This window comes from Eubalaena glacialis, chromosome 15 (assembly GCF_028564815.1).
Source record: "Eubalaena glacialis isolate mEubGla1 chromosome 15, mEubGla1.1.hap2.+ XY, whole genome shotgun sequence".
In the NCBI taxonomy this organism is placed as follows: domain Eukaryota; kingdom Metazoa; phylum Chordata; class Mammalia; order Artiodactyla; family Balaenidae; genus Eubalaena; species Eubalaena glacialis.
Genome location: NC_083730.1, coordinates 91,866,134 through 91,889,548, shown reverse-complemented (window position 1 = coordinate 91,889,548; position 23,415 = coordinate 91,866,134). Strand labels below are relative to the sequence as shown.

General features: G+C 49.1%; 1 protein-coding gene across 7 annotated transcripts in view; it reads left to right on the top strand.

The window, feature by feature from the left end:
* Positions 1 to 13,773: 13,773 nt before the first annotated feature.
* RIMBP2 (RIMS binding protein 2) overlaps positions 13,774 to 23,415 on the top strand; it is a 76,524-nt gene continuing 66,882 nt past the window's right edge. For 6 of the 7 annotated variants that reach the window (XM_061170402.1, XM_061170400.1, XM_061170398.1 and 3 more), the window contains exons 1-2: positions 13,774 to 13,875; positions 22,204 to 22,254. In XM_061170402.1, coding sequence (XP_061026385.1) covers positions 13,774 to 13,875; positions 22,204 to 22,254 — 153 coding nt within the window. The remainder of the gene's footprint in view (positions 13,876 to 22,203; positions 22,255 to 23,415) is intronic. The other variant, XM_061170404.1, reaches the window with a different exon arrangement.

Below are 23,415 nucleotides of genomic sequence, written 5' to 3'. Positions count from 1 at the left end.
TCCCCCTTTGCTCTAACGTGGATGAGATGACTCCATTTGCGCCACACTCGTTGCCACCACGTCACATCTGAGCTTTCCCGGGGAAGCAGCATCTTGACATTTGTAGGCTACTTAAGCGCTTGTGTTAATGCCGACATCCGGCTATAAATATCACCGCTTTAAAAATACATCCTGCCACAGGCAAAGCATATCAAACAGGCGCTTCTCGCTGGGGCGCACGATCTTCAGGACTTTTCAGATGTGAAATGTTCCCATGGAATGTGGCCTGTGCCCTTGGAATTGGGAAGAGATTTGTAAAAGGAAACAGAAGCCAAACCTTAGGAATTTGATGGGGGTTTGTCTTGGGATGAAAGCCAGGGATCTCCAGACTCTCTGCAAGGACTCAGGGGCCCCTTGTGCTCCCAGGGACAGCCTGGATCATGAGGACTTGTGGAATTTACACAAGTGATGATGATGTAAATTTCCTCCCTGGAGAAATGCGGAGGGCTCTGTGCACTGGTCACGTGGCCAAGGGCAGCGTGTCTTCAGTGGCCTGAGAACTCCAGAGGGACCGGGAGTAACTCCAGGGCACTGCAAGAAAGGTTCTTGCATTGACTTTCCTGCAAAGTCTGCTGGATGTCAGCACATCCCACAAATAAGGATGGGGTCCTGCAGGAAATCTCCCGTAGAGCAGACAGATGAGTGGAGAGAATGTGAGCACAGATCTGTGTTCAAATATGGCCTCATCATTTACTAGCTGGGCAACCTTGGGCAAGTTACTTATCCTCTCTGGGCCTCGGTTTCCTTCTCTGTAAATGGGAATAAAATATTTCCTGCTTCAAGTGTTGTTGTGAAGATTCAATGTGTTATACGTGTTAAATACTTAGCACAACAATACTCGAGAACTTAGTAAACGTTATACGCTTAGATGAGGAGGAGGATGGTAATGCCTGGGGCTAGGTACCTCGGGCAGGGCACTCTGGGAAAACCATGCCAGCAATCTGCTTATAGAAACAAGAAGGACGTAGATGTCCACCAGTTGTACCATCTGCAATAAACACCAAGGAGGGTTTAACTGCAGGGGCCACACACACACGGGATCAGGAGCTCCCGTGAAGGCTCATGACTGCCCACTTCTCTCCCTCCTTCCACCGGAACCCTTTCCCAGGGTGGCAAAGTTCCGGTGTGGGTTTAAATGTGGTCTCTGTTTCAATCCTCTGGACTGGCCATCCAGCCCAGAGTTTCACTGAAACCCCCTTGGTTGGTTCTGATGCTGGACTCATGGGTTTCAACCTATACACACCACAGGTACCCTGTGGATAAGAGTAATTTCCTTGAATAACGAAACTTGCTGCCAGTGACTTTGATCTTAGGACTTTGTTTCCTGGCCCCAGGAGAGAGATGGCACCAAGCACCTGCCCCCGCCCCACCTCATTGCACCCCGCTCCACCCCGTGCCCTTCTGCTGCTGAGAAGTTGTCATTTTACTTCTGGAAAGCTCCTTTGGGTCTCTAGCTGTTTCTTCCCCAAAACAGGGAATTGAAAGGACTCCAAAACTGTCATGATCCACCAGCTGTCTCTTTATTTTGAGAAACAAGACTAAAAAGTTATGAAGGTTCAGTGCATAATATGAGACGTTATAGAATTAAGTAAGTTTTGTGGCAGTCATAAATGCTGTTGAAAAATATTTTAGTGAGGACCATTTGGGATAAAGTTCATGCAAACCTATGTCAAATGGTTTTAAGAGACAGAAATAATTGGTTTATAAAGTGGGAAATATGAGCGAGGTTAGGCTTCAGGCAAGGTTGAATCAAGGTGCTCAGGTTATGTCATCATGAATAGTCTCTCTTCATCTTTTTTTTTAATTTTTATTTATTTATATTTGTTTTTGTCTGTGTTGGGTCTCATTTCTGTGCGAGGGCTTTCTCTAGTTGCGGCGAGCGGGGGCCACTCTTCATCGCGGTGCGCGGGCCTCTCACTATCGCGGCCTCTCTTGTTGCGGAGCACAGGCTCCAGACGCGCAGGCTCAGTAGTTGTGGCTCACGGGCCCAGCTGCTCCGCGGCATGTGGGATCTTCCCAGACCAGGGCTCGAACCCGTGTCCCCTGCATTGGCAGGCAGATTCTCAACCTCTGCGCCACCAGGGAAGCCCTCTCTTCATCTTTTATCTCTGCTTTTTTCTGTCAGTCCAGTTCACAGGCAGGCTCTCACCAAGTCATGTCAAAGATGGTACCCAACATCTCCTGGCCTGCATCCTACCAATTTAGTCACCATGGAAGAGAATGTCTCTTTCTTTCCTAATATTTCCAGTAAATGTCTCGTGATACCAAAATTTGTCCCTTTGGTCTAGCTTTGGGCTCGTGTACCTAGAAGAGTGTAGATCACATGCAAACCCTGGAGCCAAGGGTTGGGGTTACTCCTACAAAACGTGAGGCTGAGAGTAGGGAAAGGCTGATGTCCTTGGGATAATTCAGGATACTGCTATCATTTGAACAGGAAATACATGCTGGGCAGAGAAGATTAGCAACCGTCCATTGCAGAACAGGAAATCAGTAGGATGAGAGTAACTGGGACAAATTAGAGAAGGTGAAGTTTGAGTTACGCTTGGGGCACAGGGGGATTCGTGAATATTCAGGAGGAAATCAGACCATTAAGGGAAGAGGGAACCTCCTAATTGAAGTCAGGGAGGCAGAAATGACCTTGAAACGTTGCTGGGACATGAAAGCTAGCCCAACACTGGGGTACTTGGTGGCCTGCCGAGGGGCTGATCGGCAAGCCCGGACAATGAGGGAACTGGGGACAGCTACAGCTGTCAAAGTCATCCAGCCAACCATCCATCCTTCCATCGATCCATCCATCCATCCATCCATGCATCCATCCATCCATCCACTGGACATCTTCACAGTAACTGTGAAGGGAAGGTGAAAACCGAGATAGAAAGATGTGTTTGTTTCCATTTTTCATCATTTCTAAAGTTTCCAGTATTCAGCTGATGGGTGTATGTCAGAAATAAAATAGAAAGGTGTTTGTGTCTTGTCCCATTTTTAGTAAGTTCTCAGACCACTGGACTTTCAGCCTTTGGTGTTTTGGCAAGAAGACTTCCTAGACAGAAGGCTGGGGCCTGGACCCAGGGAGTGTCATCCTTGAACTTTTTCCACCCACTGTGCATAAGCCACAGGCTTCAGGGCTCACTGAGATTGCATGTCTGTGCCCTACCTTCCAGGGGAGGAGATAATACAGACTCATTAAAGCAGCTCTCAGTCCAAGATCAACTACACTGAGAATGAAAGGAACAACTTTTCCTAGTTGGGAAGAAGCATCAAAACCATCTTTTTTTTTTTGGTAGGAAAAGTTTCAAGCAAAGTAAAGAAGGGATATTAAAGCAAACCAGTGAAATTGTGGGTAAGGTAAATGAAGCCATTCTCAGGCTGTAAATGTTCCTGGACTGATTAATCTTTACTTTGCAGGGTGTCAGCAGAGTTCAGATTTCAATGGGTTTTCATTTTTTTCTTCCAGTTGTCACAGTAAATCTCTAAAGCAGATTTGAATCTAATTGTAAAAACTCAAGTGAAAGAAATATAACAGTTTCCCCCAAAGTTACTCAATTCCCTTAAGACGCTCATTTTGAAAGACTGCTAGAAATGTAATGTCAATTTGGAGTTGGCGTCATCCTTTTCCTTCAGTCTCTCAGCCAGATTTCAGTTGAAAGGCAGACAGCAATCTAGGTGTCTTCAGGTGGAGGGACTTTAATGCAGGGGATTAGTTACACAGGCAGTAGAAGAGCTGAGAAGGCAAATATGCACTTGGAGATATCACCTCTAAGGCTGCAGAGATGGGGGCGGGATGATGGTCTTCCCAAGGGCCAGAGGCTGAAGCCATGGGTGAGGGCTGCCCAGCAGGAGCTAGAGCCCCAGGGGAGGAAGAGCCACCTCTGGAGACAACACAGGAAGCAGAGAGAGGGAGAAATACCTGGCTTCTCTCTTCTTCCCACCTTCTGGTGCCTCCAATTGGCCAGTCCCCAAGAAGCAGGGGCAAGGCCGTCTGGGAAATGTAGTTCTCTGTGAGCAAAGCAGGGAAGGGGGAGAAATGGATCTGAGAGCATTAGGACAGTTTACTGGCACACACCAGGGTTATACCTAAGTTGGGGTTGGGGCCACATGGTACCAAAAGGTGGAGGATTTCATCTCGCACCCACCCATGCATGCATATGCTGAGATTTCCACCATTCTGTCCAATTCTTATTATTTACATCTAGGCTTTAAAAATCCACAAGCCACAGTCTAACAGTTTTTTCCCATCATTTTGGAGACAAGGCTTAAAGTTACATGACATCATTGTAAAATACAAGACCAAAGGATTATATCAGTTTCAGGTGCAACATTATGATTTGATATCTGTCTATGTTGCAAAACGATCACCACCATAAGTCTAGTTAACGTCCATCACTGTACCTAGTTACAGAATTTTTTTTCTTGTGATGAGAACTTTTAAGATCTACTCTCTTAGCAACTTGCAAAGTATAATTAACAAAAGGACTAAAGAATTTAATCGTTTAGTTGTATGAGTTCATATTAACTCTTGGTTATGCCAGTGTAGTGCAGAAACCTCTGCCGGCTGGTTCAAAGCTTTGTTTTCTGGACTCACCTGTTAGCCATAAGTTCTCTAGGGTCTCACCTCTCTGGAACTTTCCAGAAAGCAGAGCCAAAGCCCTTCTCTCCAGAATTCACCAGTGTCTATGCACGTGTGAGCCTATCTGTCAGCCTCTGATGAAGCAATATTTTTCTGCGGGTGAGGAGGGAAGTTCTAGTCTCAGGTAGTTCTCACAAGTAGTTCATCGGTGTAGGGTTTGTGCACCAAAGCCCGGGAGAGTCCTTTTTTCTGCCCTTCACCCTGTGCACCGTCCCTGAGGCGATGAGTGCAGAATGGACCTGCCATCTGGATGGGACGTGGGGGGAGGAGTGGAGGAGAAATCGAAGGAGAGACAGAAAGAAATATTGATGAATATCTCAAAAATATTAACCTTGTAACACTGTGGTTTTCTATGTGTGTTTCAACATAGACATATCTGCTGGCTGTATTTGGAAAATCAATGCTGTACTGGATGAATCAATAGCCTATCCTTATGCCAGGACATATGAGCATGTTGAGTACGTGCGTGTGTTTCTGAGTCTTGTCTGTTTCTCTGCTTTGGCTGGTTCACAGATCTTACTAACGTTCAACTCGCAGGTCCAACCCCATCCGTCGCCTGAGTTTATTTTTTCTCCCCACCATCCACTTAGCTCCACAGATTTCAGCCTTAAAAACCAATCTCTCTCTTATTTTTAGTTTACACTTTTTCTCACCATCCATTTAACTCTACTCTTCCTCAGTCTTCAAAGCCCATCTCCTAGAGGACATTGGACAAATGGATGACACTCCCCCTACCAGCATGCTTTCCCTCCGGGAGAGTTAGTTGATGCGTCTGGTTCACAGTTTGGTTAAAATGTGGTGAGAATTGTATCTCCTCTAGTCTCTCCAAAGGCAGAAATCTAGTTTTCTGACAGCCACAGGGTGGATCTTCCATCCATAAGCATTGGTTGAATTCCATTTGGCAAATGTGAATTAGGCTTCTACTGCCTGTGGAGTATGGGCGTGGAAGAGACATTTAGAGTCCAATTGAGAAAGTGAGAGTTACACAAAATAAGTCAGAACAGTACAAAGCCTATTATAGTCTATATGCAGAATAATGGTAATAATAATACATGTATAATAATAATGCATATATTATGTGCAGAATAATAATAATGCATATAATAATGATAATACATCTGTTATATGCAGAATCATGATAGATACCATCAGTGATGGAGAGACTAGAGGTGAGGGTGAGCTGGAGCCATGGGGAAGATGTTCTGGATAAGGGGCTTCACTGACCTATCATTTATGCCATCCCACTGTGTGCCAGAGACTGTGTTAGACCCTGGGGTGTATCAGCAGATGGAGATGAGTTCTCTAATCTCGTGGATCTCACAGATGAGCAGGGGGAGGGAAGACATAGAATAAATAAACATATAAATAAACAAGATAATCTCTGAAGGGGATAGATGCTGTGACGGGCCAGCCATGTGAAGATGCAGGGACCGGCATTTTAGGCAGTGGAATGGCATATGCTAAGACATGGGGGTGGGGATGATCTTGACGTAACAGTGGAGCTGATCAGAGGCCGGCATGGCTAAGGCGTAGTGAAGGGGGGAAGTAAGAGATCAGGCAGAGAAGTGGGCCCCATCACGGAGGAACCCGTCAGCTGCAGCAAAGATTTTGAATTTTGTTCTAAGTGCAGTGGCGGCCATTGAGTGCTGTAAGCAGAAGACAGTGTATCAGTCAGGGTTCTCCAAAGAAACAGAACCAGTCGGATAGACAGAGAGAGATGTGTAGATACAAGAGGAGGTTTATTCTAGGAATCGGCTCATGCAGTTATGGAGGCCGAGAAATCCCACGATCTGCCTGCCGTCTGCAAGCTGGAGAACCGGGAAAGCTGGTGGTGTAATTCAGTCCAAGTTCAAAGGCCTGAGAATTCAGGGGCTGATGGTGTAAGTCCCAATCTGACCCCCAAAGCACGAGATTCAGGAGGCTGACGTCCAAGGGCAGGAAAAATAGATGTCCTAACTCAAGCAGAGAGCGTGAATTCCTCTTTCCTCCGACTCTCATTCCGTTCGGGTCCTAGGCAGATGGGATGGTGTCCTCTCACACTGGGGAGGACCATCTGCTGTACTCAGTTCCCCAATTCAAATGCTAATCTCTTCCCAGAAACACCTCCCAGACACACCCAGAAGTCATGCTTTCCCAGCTCTCCAGGCATCCCTTAGCCCAGGTGAGTTGACACAAAATTAGCCATCGCAGATGGCCGTGTTTGGGAGAGAGCACCCTGGCCTCTCCTGGGGACCTGTCGGGTAGCAGGACCGATGGCAGGAAGACCAACTTCAAGTCTGGTTATGGTCCGGCCGAGGGGTGATAGCAGCCACTCGGGCAGTGACGGCAGTGGACACGGAGAAAGGAGCCCATCCAGGAAAGGTGTTGGTGCAAATGCAAGATTTTCTAAAGACTTGGATGCTGAGCAAGGAGGGAAGGGGAGCAAGAATGACTCCTGGCTTTTTGGCTGTAGGAACTGAGTGGCTGGTGGGGTCCTTGCTGGGATGGGGCAGCCTGGGGACAGAAGTGGTTGGAGAAAGAAAGTCAAAGTCTGTTTTGGACAGGCTGAATCTGCGCTTCCTCCTGTACGTCCACATGGAGGTGAGGAGTAGACACTTGGATATGAGTGTAGAGATGAAGATTTCATTTGGCAGCGTGAGTTTGTAAATGGCAGTTGAACTGGGATGTGGGATAAGATCCCGTAAAGAAAGAATGTCAACAGAGCAGCGGCCACTCCAGTGTTCGGAGATGAGACAGGAGTGGAGAGGAAGAGGGGACACGGGGCCAGTGTGGAGATCCCTGGGCCGGGAGCGGAGGGAGTTTCATGACCCTCCGCCATGTTACACGTTACATGCTGCTGAGACATGGGGTCCCTGGGCAGAGGAGTGACCGCTGGCTTGGACAGCAGGGAGCCCCTTGGTCATCTTGGCAGGAGGCTGCCAGCTGAGTGGTAGCAGGGGAGCCTAGGTGAAGAAGCTTTGAAGGGTGAGTGGGGTGTGAGGTCGTGGAGACAGTGAACAGAGACACCCTGTGAGCAGCGTGTTGAGAAAAGAAGCAGATACATGGCAGCTGCTGGAGGGGAACCTGGCTTGGAAGGGACATGTAGGATGTGGGAAGATGTAAAAGAAGCTAAAAAAGTTCCCAGCTAATCTTGTCCCCCAAGCTGCGATGCTTATCATAATTAACCTCAAACACCATGTCCCTCTGAGACAGGCTGAGACCTGGACCCGTTGCTGCAGTGCCGGCACCTGGACAAATGTCTCCTCAAGCACTAAAATACAAAGAAACTATAAGGGACTAAAAATAACTGCGTGCATCTGCAGTTGGGGCAAATTATGGATAAAAAGATACAAAAAGACCAAAAAAAAAAAAAAATCCAACTGCTACTTCTGAAGAGCCTGGAGGAAAAACAGGGTGTCAGGAGCAAAGGCGGGGCACTGCGCATGCCCCCTGCACTCAGCACCACCCAAGCGGTGGACAGACCGCCTAAGCCACGCCTCTGCCCAATCACCTGGGCCCACGCCTACCCTCACCCCAGATGAGGAGCCGGCAACGGAACCTGTTGTTTGTTTTTCGCTCCCCGCTGCTGCGGCAGAGGCCCCGCTAGAGCCTTGCCGGAATTTCTTGTCTGACCATCTATCAATTTCTGTTGATAAAGGAGGGCCAAGAACCCTGATCAGTAACACCCCCGAGGGGCATATATCTTTACACATTTTGCTTTTCTGAAAACTACTTTATATTGACTCGGTCCATCCGCCTGAGGACAGCTATTTCCTTCGCAGTTGGTCCCATCCATCTGACCTACACACCCCCGTCCCCCTTTTGCCTCTAAGCGAGGAGCCCACTACGTGTCTGTGGCCCCTCTGTCCTTCAGTGACCCCGATGCCTGCGACAGCACACCTGGAGCAATTTTGTATTCAGTTAGTCTTTCTAATGAATCCTTGTAAGGAAGATGGTTTCCTTCCTCCACTAATAACTTCCCTCACAAAGCTAAATAAAGATTACACAGGCTGCATTTGGCAGTGACCACTTCCAAAATAAACAGAAGCACAAAGATTAGCTGGAACAATAGTATCATTAATCAGCTGCATAATTGTTCATCCTTTGGGAGCCTGAAAATGTGAATCTGCCCCTGGTAGAGTTTCACGCTGAAGATGGCCGTGGAGAAGTGGCCTCAGGCCAGCAAAGGGTCAGCGGTCGGGCGGACCCTGGCTCTGTGGTTTGCCACTCTTGGGATGGCTTCCAGGCTCTGCTGCAGCACCCTGTGTGGCCTTAAGCAAGTCACTCAGCTTCCCTGGGTCTGTGGCCTATTGTAAAAGTGGCCACAGCACCCAGCTGTCAGCATTGGGTGAGATAGGGCCTGGTACTTAGTAAGTGCTTACTAAATGGTAGCACATTTTGTTTAACTCCATCATCTTACCAATGCCATGACCCTAGTCACTCATTGCCTTGCTGGTAGAGTCCCTGGTCACCGAATACATTCTACCCCGACCCCCCTGCCCTGTGCACCTTGAGTTTTATACTAAAGTGGCATCACGTGATACTTCATAACTTACATGATGCTGCATTACATGATACTGAATTGCGTGATACTTTATAACATGATGCTCTATTACACGATGCCAAATGACGTGATACTCTACCACATGATACTGTATCACATGACACTTTATTACATGAAGCTGCATTACAGGGTCCTGCCTTACGTGATACTGCACAAGGTCCATGGGAAGGGGTTTTCTTATATTCAGAGTAAAAGGTAATAGGCTTCATAGATGCCAGGTACTACCCTAACTCATGTAATATTCAAAACCCCTTTTCGAAGCAGGTGTTCATTCATAATTAACTAATCAACATTGTTAATTAATTACCCATCTAAAAGGTGATCCATATGCTAATAAACAGTTCATCCCGAAGAAGGAAATGAAGCCCAGAGAGGGTAAGTCACTAGCTAGAGGCAGCAGAGCTGGGATTTGAACCCAGGCCGTCTGGTTCTTGATCACCTCACCCTGCCCTTTTATTGACCTGAAATGCCGGAAGCACGCCTCCGCCATCACTGTCCCTGCAAGCATCTGCTGGGGAATGTTCAGAAAATTCCCGGAGCTGCGCCGAGGCCAACGTGGCTGGAACACACTGGGTGGTCAGAGCTGAGTCCTAGGAGTCATGAGGGAAGATCACAAAGGATGGCTTATTTACTGAGTGACCTGTCCAGGGGCAGGGACCACAGCCTGAGACAAGGAGCCTGTTTACATCCTAGGGAGGGGAAGCAGACAGTGGGCTAGTAAAGTGTGAAATATATTAGATGGTGCTAAGTGCTCTGGAGTGAAATAAAGCAGGGTGGAGAAAAGGATGCTGCAGGGGGGTTGGTTATAGTTTTAAATATGGCTTCACTGAGAAGGTGGTATTTGGGCAAAGCCTGGACTTTGAGAGAACAAGCTCTTCCAATATTGGGGATGGGGGAAGAGTGTGGCTGGCAGAGGGAACAGCATGTGCAAAGGCCCTGAGGTGGAAGTTTGCCTGGTCTTTGGAAAGAGTAAGAAAGCCCGGGTGTGTGTAGCAGAGCGGGAGAGGCGGACAGAGTGCAGCCTCACCGCCACGGCAGCACCGCGGTTTTACTCTGGGTGACGAGGACCACTGAGGGGTTCTGAGCAGAGGAGGGGCACGACCCACCTTCTGGGTGCAAACACCCCTCAGCCTGCGGGCGGCCAGGGGTTGGCCTCAGGGTGGGCATCTGGCCAGTTCGGGCCAACAAGACCAAAGGGGAGATCGTCAGGCACACTCTGGAAAGACATTCCTCCTTGAAGTGATGGAGAATAAAGGCTCCCTTTCCTTCTTGTGGGACATTGTCCGTACCAGAGAGCGGTGTCCGGAGCAGGGAACCTTCTGGAAGCTTCCTAGGAGCTCAGTGCAGCCCCCATGCCCCACAGTCCTGCTAGCAGCTTGGCTCAGTGCCTCGGCTCGGTGGGAATGGGCAGCATCCAGGCGCCATGCTGTTCCCACACCTGGACTCCACCCACAGCCCTTTCGGGGGGGGGGCGGCGGGGGAGCTCCATCACCTGCCTCTGGTCTCCGCTTCTTCCTGGTGAGGCTCCGGCCACTTCAGTGAATACCTCCAGCCTCTGCCACACCTGCAGCTCCATAGCCCCCCATCCCACGCCGTATTTTTCTCCTTAACACTTAGGACTACCTGAAACACTCCATATCGTTTAATATACGTGGGTAGGGTCTGTCTCTCCCTCTCGAGTGTAAACTCCAAGAGACTTGGTTTTTTGTGTGCTTGTTTTCACTGCTATCACCTTCAGAACCCAGGGTGGTGACTGGCACATGACAAGTACTTGGTAATTGTTTGTTGAATGAATGAATGAGGGACCGAGTGAATGAGTGAATCTTCATTATAGTATTGGATTGACATTTCATCACAAGATTAGGCTATGTGAAATAGCCAGTCTTAGAAGTCAAAATGATTGAATATCAATTTTAGTGGTTCAACCTAACGCTTCTTGTTGCAATTGACATTTCCTTGTTTATTTGCTTGCCTATGTCCTTTCTTAACCGCTCGCCCAATTAGAATGTCCATCCGTGGAGGCAGGACCCTGTTGTTCTGGATGCCCAGTGTCATGGCACATGACAGGTACCCAATAAATGTTGGTTGAATGAATAAATATACAGAAGTAAATGAATGAAGGAATGGAACAGAAATACTCCTCTCTAGAACGAAAAGCCTCACACACACGGTCCCATCGACCCTCTGACAACCCCATGAAAGTTGGTGGAGGATAAGTATTAATGAACTCTAGTGCCCTTAAGAAGAAACCCAATACCAGACAAAAGTAATATCCCTCTGAGTCAGTGAGAAATGTTTGTGGAAGAATCTCTAAAGCTTCTTGGAAGCTCAGAGAATTCCTGACATCTTTAGAGGCTCTGGGGGTTCGTCTTAGTGTTCCTGAAAATGCCCAGTGCCGTGGGCCACTGGTTGGGGGGGAATCAGGGTGGGTTGGTGGTGGGCAGTGGGGGAGTCGAATCTGTCACAAGAAATCATTAGAAATTGCTAGGCCCAAATTGGTAATCAGGGCTCTGCAGGGCCAGGAGAGCCGTGTTCAAGACTGGCTCTTGGGAAGCTACATGGCAATAACCCCTCTCCTGTCCAGGAAGGCGAGGCGCAGTCAGACCAGGAAGGCTGGAGGCTGGAGGGGATGCAAGAAGATGCGTGTGTGCTGTTTCTCCTCCCGCCCACATATAGACACAAACGACCCATTCCAGTCCCAACTCGGGGCAGGTTATAGTCATCGACAAACACACCCGTTTCCACCTTTTCAGGGGATTTGGTTCATGTTTGAGGGGTTCTAACTTCCCAGGATCCTGGGTTCTGGTGAGAGTTTCCATAGCAACAGTGAAACCAGCACCCGTGCACCAAGGGTCCAAGAAATTGCAACTTCCCAGGGAAGTAAGACAGCAGAGGGGCTGCAAGGTTGTTTAGCCCCAAACTGGAGACAAAGCCAGAGCATGATGTCGCCACGCATGTAACACGTGCAACACGGGCAGCAGGAAGACTTCACTTTTTAATGCAAAAAAAAAAAAAAACGTAGAACTTTGGGATGTGAACCCGCAAAGCTTCTCCATCTGCAGTTAAAATTGTTGAGTGCCAAGATCTTTCCCAGAAGGAAAGAGCTTTTGGTGGCAGTGGGTAGGATGGACTTGGGAAAAATGGTGAAGAGAATAAATTTGCCTCTCTGCCCTTATCTCTCCGAGACCCCATCCCCAGCCTGGGGGATAAAAATAAGTAAAAGAATTAAAACAAAATTTAAAAGTAATAATAATAAGTCATCAACAAATTCAAGCTAAGGAGGAAGGTATGTTAGGGTCCCTTCCCCATTATATCAAGGTGTCTCCTGTCTGTATACCATGGGTCATGCCCTCGGATGCCAGGTCACAGGAAGGTGAGGCTGGGCCTGCAGGGACAGCAGCAAAAAGGAGGCGTGTGCTTGGGAAGGGAGCAGCTCTGACTCAGCCGCTGCCAGCCCCTCCAGGTGGGACACATAGCTAAAACTTTTGTGAAAAGATCCAGAGTTTTAAAATCTTGATTGCTAAGCCACCTTTGGCATAGATCTCGTTATAAAAAAGAAATAGGAAAGAAAAAAGAAGGAAGGAGGGAGGGAAGGAAGGAAGGGAGGGAGGGAGAGGAGGGGAGGGGAGGGGAGGGGAGGAAGCTGAATTCAAATGTTGTGCATCTGGTTTGCCATGAAACATTCCCTGTGATTCTGCCTGTGTGAAAGTCTATCCCACCCACGCCTTTTTTCTACATGGTGTCATTTCTCATGTTTCCTCCCCACCAGGGTTCACAGGTGGTCACTGTTAGGGCCGGGGAGGTCCCGGTGTCCTGGGATGCTTGCTGGTGGGTTCTCCTGGGGGATGACTTTGGGTGACGAGAAATCATCAGAGGTGGGGAGAAGATGCTCCGGTCAGAGGAAGGGTCCAGCCCTGGGACTCCCTGCCTCGGTGGGACCTTTGCAGAGGGACAAATGAGGGGGCATTTGGACTTGTTGGGGCTGAGCACCCCGCTTCACCAGGGCGAGCGAACAGGACCAAACCCTGAGATTCAGAGGCTCCACGGAGGCGTCTGATTTGAATCCCAGACGGCCACTCGCCATGTGTGACAAACAAGGAAAGCTTGGTGTGTCAGTTTTCCCATCTGTAGAATGGGGCTAGTTACAGTACCTCCCTCCTACGATTGTTGTGGATGACATGAGTTAAATGGTAGTAAACAGCTTGGAACAGTACCCTTCTGGAGGGAAAGGTCCATAGGTCTTGGCTGGTATTTGCAGAAGACCTGGGGGAAAAACACGGAGAGAAGGGAGGAGTTTTTCCAGACAGGAAGAAGAGGGCTTCACCTCCACAGCACGGGAACCTGCAGCTCTGCTCACGTGCTCCTGGCATGTAAACTAGAAAATGTGAAAACGGGGGAGGAAGGCTTGTGGGTGTGAGGGTTTCCCCGGCTGGTCCTGCTGCCCTCGGGAGAAGCCGGGGATGCAGGCGGTGAGTCAGGGCGGGGAGCCGGCCGTGGGGACCCAGGACGCAGCTCCCTGCGGGGCGCTGGGCTGACCTGACCTGCCCTCCCCGCAACGCAGCACATGCGAGAGACGGCGGAACGGCGGCAGCAGCTGGAATTGGAGCATGAACAAGCCCTGGCCGTCCTCAACGCCAAGCAGCAGGAAATCGACCTCCTGCAGAAGGTGAGCCGGGCTGAGGCTGGGGGCTGGGAGGAGGTGGGCGGTGGACTGGGGACCTGGGTGCGGGCGGCCGGCTGCTCTCCCGAGCCCTTCCTCACAGGCTAGGGCGCGCCTCCCTCTCCTTCCTGGCGCGGAAACAGCCCCTGGGCTCTCTAGTTTCTCCTAAGTTGACTTGTGATTATGTTCTAAGCTGCAAAAAATCAAAGGCAAGGCTCTAACAGTCGATGCTGGCGAGATTGTAGGGAAAATGACACGCCTGTGGATTATTGAAAAGGGTATGAATTGCTTCAGCTCTGGGGGCAAGCAACCTGACAGCATCAATGAAAGCTAAAAACACAGGTCTATTTTGACCCTGCAACCTTCCATTCTGGGAATATGCCGAAGATGCCCTGTAAGAAACACAGGAACCCGTTCAAAATGATGGTTTGGTTTGGTTTGCAGTCCTGTAGTGTGGGCACAGGTAACGGGGTTAAATCGAATGCTCATCGCAGGACGTGGTTGTGTGAATCGTGGGGCATCCGTACCACAGAGCAGCATGACAGCATTGGGAGGAATCATTGTGGTTTACAGCTGCTCTCTTGGGGAGGTTTACATGATGGTTTGCTAAGTGATCTCATGAACGAAGGACAAGAGAGAGAGAGAGAGACAGGGAACACAAAAGGGAGAAAGAAAAGGAGAGAAATAAGGAGAGAAAAGAGGGAGGAAGACGAAAGAACAGAAAGCAGAGGGAGGGAGGAGGGGAGGGGAGGGGGTACTGAGCAGCTCAGAATGTGTATCCCCACATATCCCAATTTGATGGTTTGGGGACCAAGAAAGTTAATTCCTGCCCCATCCTTAGTCATAAGCCTTGGTCCCCTTGTCTCTCTCCAAATGCATCTGAGGATTCCTCTTTCAGAGCCATGGGTCTTGGGCCCCTGTGTCTATCTCTCATTGCGTTTCTTTCCCAAAGCCTAGTGCCCCCCACCCATGGGAGGGCAGCCAGCCTTTCCAGCCAGGGCAGTGTGACCGTTGGCACAGGTGCTGGTCCCAGACGCCCCCTGGCGCCAGCTGGGATGAGCAGCAGAATCTCTTCCTCCAGTCGGTGGGTGCTTCCATCCCCCGACAGCCCCTCCAGGTCTTTGATCTCAAATAAAGGACACGATAGCTTACCCTGCCTGGGTGGTGACCCCTATCTGTCAGAGTGGTTTTTCTCCTCCCGAGTTTATTAGCGGAGCGTGTGGCATCGGGCAGATAACTTCCCATGCTGTTTCTCTTATCATTTATGGAGACCTCGTGCTAAGGATAGATTTCATCGGGCTGGTGCGATGGACACAGTCGCAGGCCTTGTTACCTGTCATAGTAAGTCGGCTGGCCCGCTGAGCAGCACTGTTTCATTAGATGCTCTCCAGAAAGGATACTGCTGGGATACAGACAGCGACATTACTCTTCTCTTCTCCTGCCGTGTGGGAGGGACCTTTCGGTGCCTGGAGATACCTGCCTGGTACGCACGCTCCTTCACTGCCTCCCCAGAAGCCGTGTCCCCAGGCTGGGAATTTCCAGGACAGATAATAAGCCGACAGAAATACAAGTATTGTCCAGCAAGGGTGACAGGTCGGTTTTTCTCAGCAGAGCATCATTTTCCATGAGCCTGGAGTTTTATTTACGAAGCACTTGATGCCGGGGAAAGTGTACTAGAGCCAAGTCCGTTATTCAGCTCCCAAAGTCTCTCCTGAGCACCATCCAACTTCTTTTTCCCCCTGTATTCATCCTTGTCTCTATTTTGGACACACTGTTGCTTCATCAGTGGGGGAGCACAGGAAGAAAAACTAATGAAGGATGAATGTGTCAACTTCGTAATTTCTTAGAGCTCTGATTTTTTTTTTTTTAAAAAGTGTTAGAAGAGAAAGGTTGAGACTTGAATGGAACACGACTGATGAGTTCTTTCCAGAGTTTGTGTGTCCATTTGATTTCCAGCACGGACGGCCCTCGTGCTACACTTGCTGCCCTGATCACTCCTTCCTTCCTTCCTTCCTTCCTTCCCTCAGCAAATGTTTGCTGGCTGCCACCTATGTGTTGGCTGCTCTGCCATTGTTCTGAAAACTGGGAATGCAGTTCAGGGTAGGACAAGACCTCTGCCTTACAGAGTGAGAGTAAGTGAACAAGTACATGAAGAATTCAATAAGTTCAGATCAAGAAAATGCCATGAAGGAAAATACACAGAATGAAGTGAGAGATTGATGAGGGCAACGGCTTTAGATGGGATGAAGTTGAAATGAGTGGCAGACACCCATTATGCAAGTGCTTATGTCCTATGGAAGGACAAAGTCTAGCCCTTGTCCCCCTACCTCAATAAAAGTCACCAGAGCTCTCTGAGTTCCAATTTGATTCTCATGAGACCACAGTGTGAGATATCTCCAAGGGCCCGCCTGTTCTCTCTGACTACAACTCCCATTATTTCTTTTTTTTTTAAATTGAAGTATAGTTGATATACAATGTTGTGTTAATTTCTGTTGCACAGCAAAGAGATTCAGTTATACATATATATACATTCTTTTTTTTAATATTCTTTTTCATTATGGTTTATCATAGGATACTTGATGTAGCTCTCTGTGCTATACAGTAGGACCTTGTTGTTCACCCACGCCATATATGAACCTGCCTCTGCTAATCCCAACCTCCCTCTTCGTCCCTCCCCCAGCGCCCTCCCCCTTGGCAACCACCAGTCTGTTCTCTAGGTCTGTGAGTCCGTTTCTGTTTTGCAGATACGTTCATTTGTGTCGTATTTTAGATTCCACGTGTACGTGATATCCTATGGTATTTGTCTTTCTCTGTCTGACTTGCTTCACTTAGTATGATCATCTCTAGTTGCATCCATGCTGCTGCAAATCCCAATATTTCTTGAACCCACTCCCATGGGGCCCACCTTCATCTCCCCAGTGCCGCGGCTCTTGTTAAGTCACCCGGGACGTCCTGCTCAGTGGTTAGTGCCCTGCCCTCATCCTCTTTGACCCAGAGGCACAGTTTGAGGGGGTCCACGTCCCCACCCCCCAGACTTCCAGGACCCCACCCTCTTCCAGTTTTCCTCTTTCCCCACAGATGCCCTCTAAACATCCCCAAGAATCAGTCCGCAAGCCACGTCTCTTCTTGACCTACACTCACTAGGTCCCCGTGGGTTTGAATGCCACCTGTGTGCCAACTGCCAGATTTGGTTCTCCAAGTCACATTCTGCCTCTGAACCCCACTTCTTTTGTCCAACTAGACATCCAGCTTGGACGATCTCAAACGTCATGTCCCCAGTTGAATTCTGTTCCATCCTCCACGACGCATGCTCTGCACACGACCTGCCAGGCTCTGCAAAGGGCAGCATTTCCCTTTTTTGTACAGCTTTTCCTTTTCCCTGGAGTGAATTGCCTCTTTCTGTGTGTTTGCTCAGTCCTCTCTGTACCCGTCACTCCCCTACTCCCAGACTTTCTGCCAGAGCTGTAGAATCCCTCTCAAGATGGCCCTGCTTCTCAGGGGATGTTTTAATGCCATTTTCCCCCGAGACGTCCTGCCTGGAGCCCGGGCTCTTCTTCCAGTCTAGGCTGGTTGCTCTGGAGGCCAAATCAGAGCTGGGCCTGGAAACGCCCTTCCCCATCATCTGGGGAATTCCCTTTCCACCTTTCTGTACTTTGTTGGATCCGCTGCTTCCTGGCTCCCATAATATTTTTTTTTCTTGATGTACAGGATGTGTCTAAGGAAGCTAGGGGTATATTTTCCCATGAAATGTAGGTGGATTTTTTGACATTTTACACTCCTTGGAGATCCCTTTGTGGTTTCAGCCTCACCTCTGGACCTGGCCACCCTAAGGAAGGTCTGGGCATTCAGCCAGCTCGAAGGTCAGGAACCCGGAACCTTCTCCAGGTGCCTCTCCCTCCCTGGAGGCTCAGCTTTTCCCTCCGCTCAATACGGCGGTTGGGAGAAGCAGGTGAAATAATGTGCAAGTGAAAACACTTGAATTAAAGAATGAACAAATGATCAAACTGCCAAAGGCTATTCCAATGGGAATCAAGGTAAGATAGGACCGTCAGCCAACCCTTATCTCTGGTAGCTGGTGGAGGCATAGCTTAAAAAACTAAAAGTCCAAGCAGAGCGAGTCCCATCTACGAGGACTTTTCCACGGGACGCCTGCTCGTGGAGATCGGGGAGCCAAGAATCCTCACTTCCATTCATTCGAAAAGCAGCTCTTGGGCTTCCCTGGTGGCGCAGCGGTTGAGACTCTGCCTGCCAATGCAGGGGACACGGGTTTGAGCCCTGGTCTGGGAAGATCCCACATGCCGCGGAGCAACTGGGCCCGTGAGCCATAATTGCTGAGCCTGCGCGTCTGGAGCCTGTGCTCCGCAACAAGAGAGGCCGCGATAGTGAGAGGCCCGTGCACCGCGATGAAGAGTGGCCCCCGCTTGCCGCAACTAGAGAAAGCCCTCGCACGGAAACGAAGACCCAACACAGCCAAAAATAAATAAATAAAAATTTTTAAAAAAAAGCAGCTCTTGGGCATCGTGTGTCAGCCACGTGTAGGGGCAATGGCACAGCGGTGAGCGTGAGCGAGGCTGTGACGTAGTCTGTGGACGGTGACAGTACTAGTAAAAGCTACACCGTGAACATTCGCTCTGAGTGCAGCGTGTTCTGGGCCCAGTACCTGGACTGCACGTGTCGCCTTCTTGAAGTCCCCGCCTGCCTCTGTCTCCCCCTGTCCTGTGTCACTCTCCGCCCAGAATGCCTGGTCCCCAGATAACGGCAGAGCCGGCTTACTGCTGGCACTGAAGTCTCCACCTGGCCTCCCTGCCTGAATGGCCTCAACCTGCCAGCCCTGGCGCTCTCTGCCACCTCACCCCATTTAATGATGCCACTTGCCCTTCGATGTACCTATTTGCCTAGTGTCTGCACTCCCAGAACATTGCCTGCCACAGAGCAGGTACTCAACAAGTGATGCTTGGCAACTTTGAATGAATGGATGAATTAGTGGGGGAATGAATGGATGAATTAGTGGGGGAATGAATGAATGAGTAAACAGAGATGCTTGGGAACTTTGAATGAATGAATGGATGAACGAATGGGAGACCTAGTAAGATTCCATCCATTGATGTAGTTCATGGTCATATGAAATTACCGGGATAACTGATGGTAAGTTCTAGGCAATCCTCTATAAATGTCTGTTGAATGCATGAGTGGCGGCAGCCGTCACCCGTAACCTGTGGGATGCGGGTCCCCTTACAGATGCAGGACCTGGAGGCCCGACTCCGACCCCGATGTCTCTAGGGAAATGGTGACCGGAGTCCAGCTGCTTTAGCTGCTTCAGATTTCCAGTTTCTCATGCGGGTTACATCCTTGTCTTATTACAATTAGCAGCTAGAATAATCCAGATGTATGAGCAAAAGAGTTTTTCCACATTTAAAATTCATCTGCAGATCTGATCAATGTGACTGTCCTTTCAAATTCCTCCCGTGTGGGAAATGAAGGTTCCAGGTTTAAGGCCATTACTGACACGTGGGTTGCTAAAAGAAGCCAAACTCACCCCACATCTCATCAAAGTGCTTTGCCTCCATGCCAAGTGCTTCCCTTGGATGTTTTGGATTTAGTTGTTGTACGTGGATGGTGGGAGGGGGGAATCGCAGGCTGACCCTCCGAGTTCATTCAGTGTCTTGTTTTCTCCTATGACACATGCCTGGAATATTGGTTCATGGCTTCCTCAGCTCTGTGGAACTCAGGGACCTGACTTGAGGATCTGTGTAGCCCTCAGTCTTGAGTCCATGAATCTTGTTCACTTTTCTGTGGAGCTGAGATTAACAGCACCCATAAATGAGCCTGCTCATACCAACCAGCATCCATACTCCCAACCCCATCACCAAGGTGCTTGGGTACTTATTATTCTGAGTGTTACGTGTCCAGTCTGTCTGAGCCAAAAGTCCAGAGCTTTGGCAGCAGGAAATCTACATCCCCTCTACACAGCTATGCCTCCCCTGAAACAGATGTGTTTGCTGCGGTCAACCCACCCCCTGGACATTTGATCCCCTAGATGACAGGCCCCTTCTTCTGACAGCAGGACTGTGGGCCTCCCTAGGAGTCGTGGTCCCTCTCAAGTTCACTGTGTTCTGTAGGAAATCGCGTCTGCGTGAAGATCTCAGCTTCCCCCATGCGCTGGCGGTGGCCCCCGAAATGAGCCTTGCTTAAGCTGTTGCTTAGATTCTGCAAGAATTCAGCGCTGCCAATTTTAACTGTTAATTTTAACCATCTATTCTGATTGCCCAAATGGCCCAGCTTGCAAGTAGCCTACAAAAACGAACTCCTGATTTTCACTTGAAGCCAGAAATGAAGTTGTTACTGCCAGCTTGGCTGTGTTTTAACAGCCTGCGATGGAGTTTTTAGTTGTTTTTCATTCTGCCATTTGAAAACTATCTTTGACTCAAGTGGCTCAATGATGGTGTTATTTATATAATCCCTGTATGTTCTCTGGTTGTTTGTCTTTTTTTTCCTATTTCGTGATTTATTGTCCCTCTTGTTGTTTTTGCTTTGAAAGGAATAATTTTGAGCCTTTGAAGATTGAGCTGAATTCAAGAATGGTCTAGTTAATTTGCTGGGTTCTATTCACTTCCCCAGCTCTTAAAAGCCTCATTGGAAATATGTGAGAATGAAATGCATATGAATGAACTCTATGGAAATCTCAGGCTACTTTTCGCTTTTAGTCTGTGCTGGGGAAGCCAAGCCCTTCCCTCTTTCCGACTCACAGAAGTTTTCAAGTGAGAAACAGAAGCTGTTAAGATAGCTCTCACTGGCTTATTTATGATATTAACTCGTCTCCTCATTATTCTCCAGGCACCTGGAGAAAATATTCCTCCAGAAATGAGAATTCTAAATGTAAATCTCAATTTAATACATGGATTCTTCCTTAGTGCTCAATTTTCAGAGGCAGCTACCCTGTAGCATCAGGAGAACATCTTCTCTAAATGTTTGTAAGACCTGGGAGACCAATTTGATGGGAGGCATCAAGGTGGTGATGTGGGGACAGGCCTTCCTCCTCCGTCTTATGACACCCGCACCCTCTCACTAAATTTCGGTGTCCCCAGCGTTAAAATGGGAGGTGTCATGCCTTCAACAATTGTGCTCATTAGGACTCTTGGTTTCAAATGACAAAAAACACAAAAAGAGAATTTCAGTTGTACATGCAACTGAAAATCTAGCTTCAGATGCAGCTGGATCCAGGGCCCAGATCAGCTGGCTTCAGGCGTGGTTGAACCCAGCACCTCCCAAATCCCATCAGACCTCCATGGCTCTCCTGCCTCTGCTCTCCCTTGCCTTGGCTTCATTTCTGATTTCCACGTCAAGGCCCTTGGCTGCTCCAGGTTTGCCCCTCATGGTGGCAAGATGGCTGCAGCTGCTCCAAACTCTCCTCCACTCAGCCTCAAGTTCCAAAGGCAAAGGGCCTCCCTTCCTCCCAGCATTCCCAGGCAAAGTCTCTTTGTTCTAACTGGATCATGCACTCACCCACTAACCAATCACTGTGAGTCTAGAACCTTTCTCATGTATTCAGTGGATCCCCAGCAAAGTCAGGACCTCTTCCCAGGACATAGTTCCAGGCAGGCAAACACAACAGATATTTACTGTCATCACAATATTAGAACTTTAGGGTCCGTGAGGACAGGAAGTAATAATGTTGCATCTCAGTTTTGTGTGAACTTACCATGTGGCCTGGGCAGCAGCCATCCTGAGAAATATCTTTGGTGAAACTTGTACAATTTCTTATTCTGTGGAGCTGATGGCTTTGTGTCAGATAATTTGAAGAAGGCAGCCCCCCTGCTACAGCTGAGAGCCTGGGCACTCAGGACCACCCGGGCAGCCCCTCCTCAGGGCCTGGTGGGATCTCAGCAGACCTTCGGTTATCCGGGGGTCAAGTTCGCATGATTGTGTTTTATTTCTCAAGCAGTTAAGGACATTTGAGAAAATGATGGTGCTCTCTGAGGCTTTGGGCAGAATTATCCTGCTGTCTGGGTTCAGCCACCTACCGTGTGTGGCCCCTTCTCAATAATAGAATCGGGTTCCTACCCTCGTGCACCAGCTGAATCCCACCAGCCTCCCTGCTCTCTGCCAGATCAGGGGGCGCTTTCCAGTTTTTACAAAGAGCATCAAACCCAAATCCATTCCATCTTGCCCAAAGGGAGAGAAAAATGAGAACTGATTTAGACCCTTAGAATTTAGGGGTTTATTAGAGGAATAAAAATCAATGACCCACACTCCCTGATAATTTAGACATTAATCTGTAATTCTCTTTTTCTCCCTTTAAACGTTCACTCTTCTGTCTTTTTATCATCAAAAAAGGCTCAGGTTGAAGCTAAGAAAGAACATGAAGGCGCGGTGCAGCTGCTAGAGGTAAGCGAACCAGCCATGATGGCTTTCTTCCTGGGGGTGGGTGAGGTCAGGGGATATTGCGTTAATGCCTCATAGAAGCAATAGCTAACCTTTACTGAGTGCCCACTGGGTACCGGTTACTAGTGCTGTTCACACATCCTCCTGTGTCGTCAGCTCAAGCAGCCTATATGATAGGCGCCATTAGGGTTCCCATTTTACATGTGAGGACGTGAGGCACAGAGAAGTTAAGCAATTTTCCTGTGGCCACACAGCCAGCATCAGAGCTGTGGGTCTCAGGGGTGGTCTGCTCTCCTCTGCTGGCTCCTCCTGGATGGAAAGCAAGGAGGGTGAGCCCCCGCTCACTTGGGGGGGCATGATTTCCTCGAGGAGAAAGGTCGGGGGATGGGCCATTCCAATGGGTGTCAGATGAATGGGGGAGTTTTAAGTGACAGCACTAAGCCCAAGGAAGCACTTGGCATCTGAGGGGGGCGTTGGCAGGAATCACAGCAGTGAACACGATCAAGGTGCTGCCACGGGTACCGTCCCCATGAGCACAGCGGGAGTGACCCTCCCCCGCTGCCCAGAGACCTTTCTCACTGACCCTGATGGTGGGGGCTTGGCAGGAAGTGGGTGGCATGTCTGGACCACTCTTCTGTCCCTGGCTGATGGCCTAATGCCAGCATCCTCGGGAGCAGCGGGGAACTCCTGGGATCACCCGGGGGCCTTTGCCGTCTGCGTTCCTCATGCATGATAAATGGACGTAAGGAGTGTCCCTGCCGAAGACAGAGGTCACCCAGTTACTGACCCCTCACTACAGACACAGACACAGCAGCGGGGTGTGGCTGCACAGCTTGGGGTGGCCCCACGAGGCCTCCTCCCCTAGTTCCGTTCCGTGAAGAAAGGCCAAGAGGGCCTTTCCGCTGGGCCTGCCACCTCCGCACATGGGAAGCACCTGTCCTCTTTAAGATGACCTTGTCTCTTGTCCCCAGGGGACCAGCAGCCACTTAAAACAGAATATATTCATCTCTTACATTGCCTTTTAAAATCTATTCCTCCCCCAGGAAAAGGTTTCATCATTATGGTCATATATATTAAAATTGATTTTTTGAAAGCGTCCATTAGCTAATGAATATCTGGAGGGCTGAGAGTAATAAATAGCAAGTGGGAAAATATATAACCCAG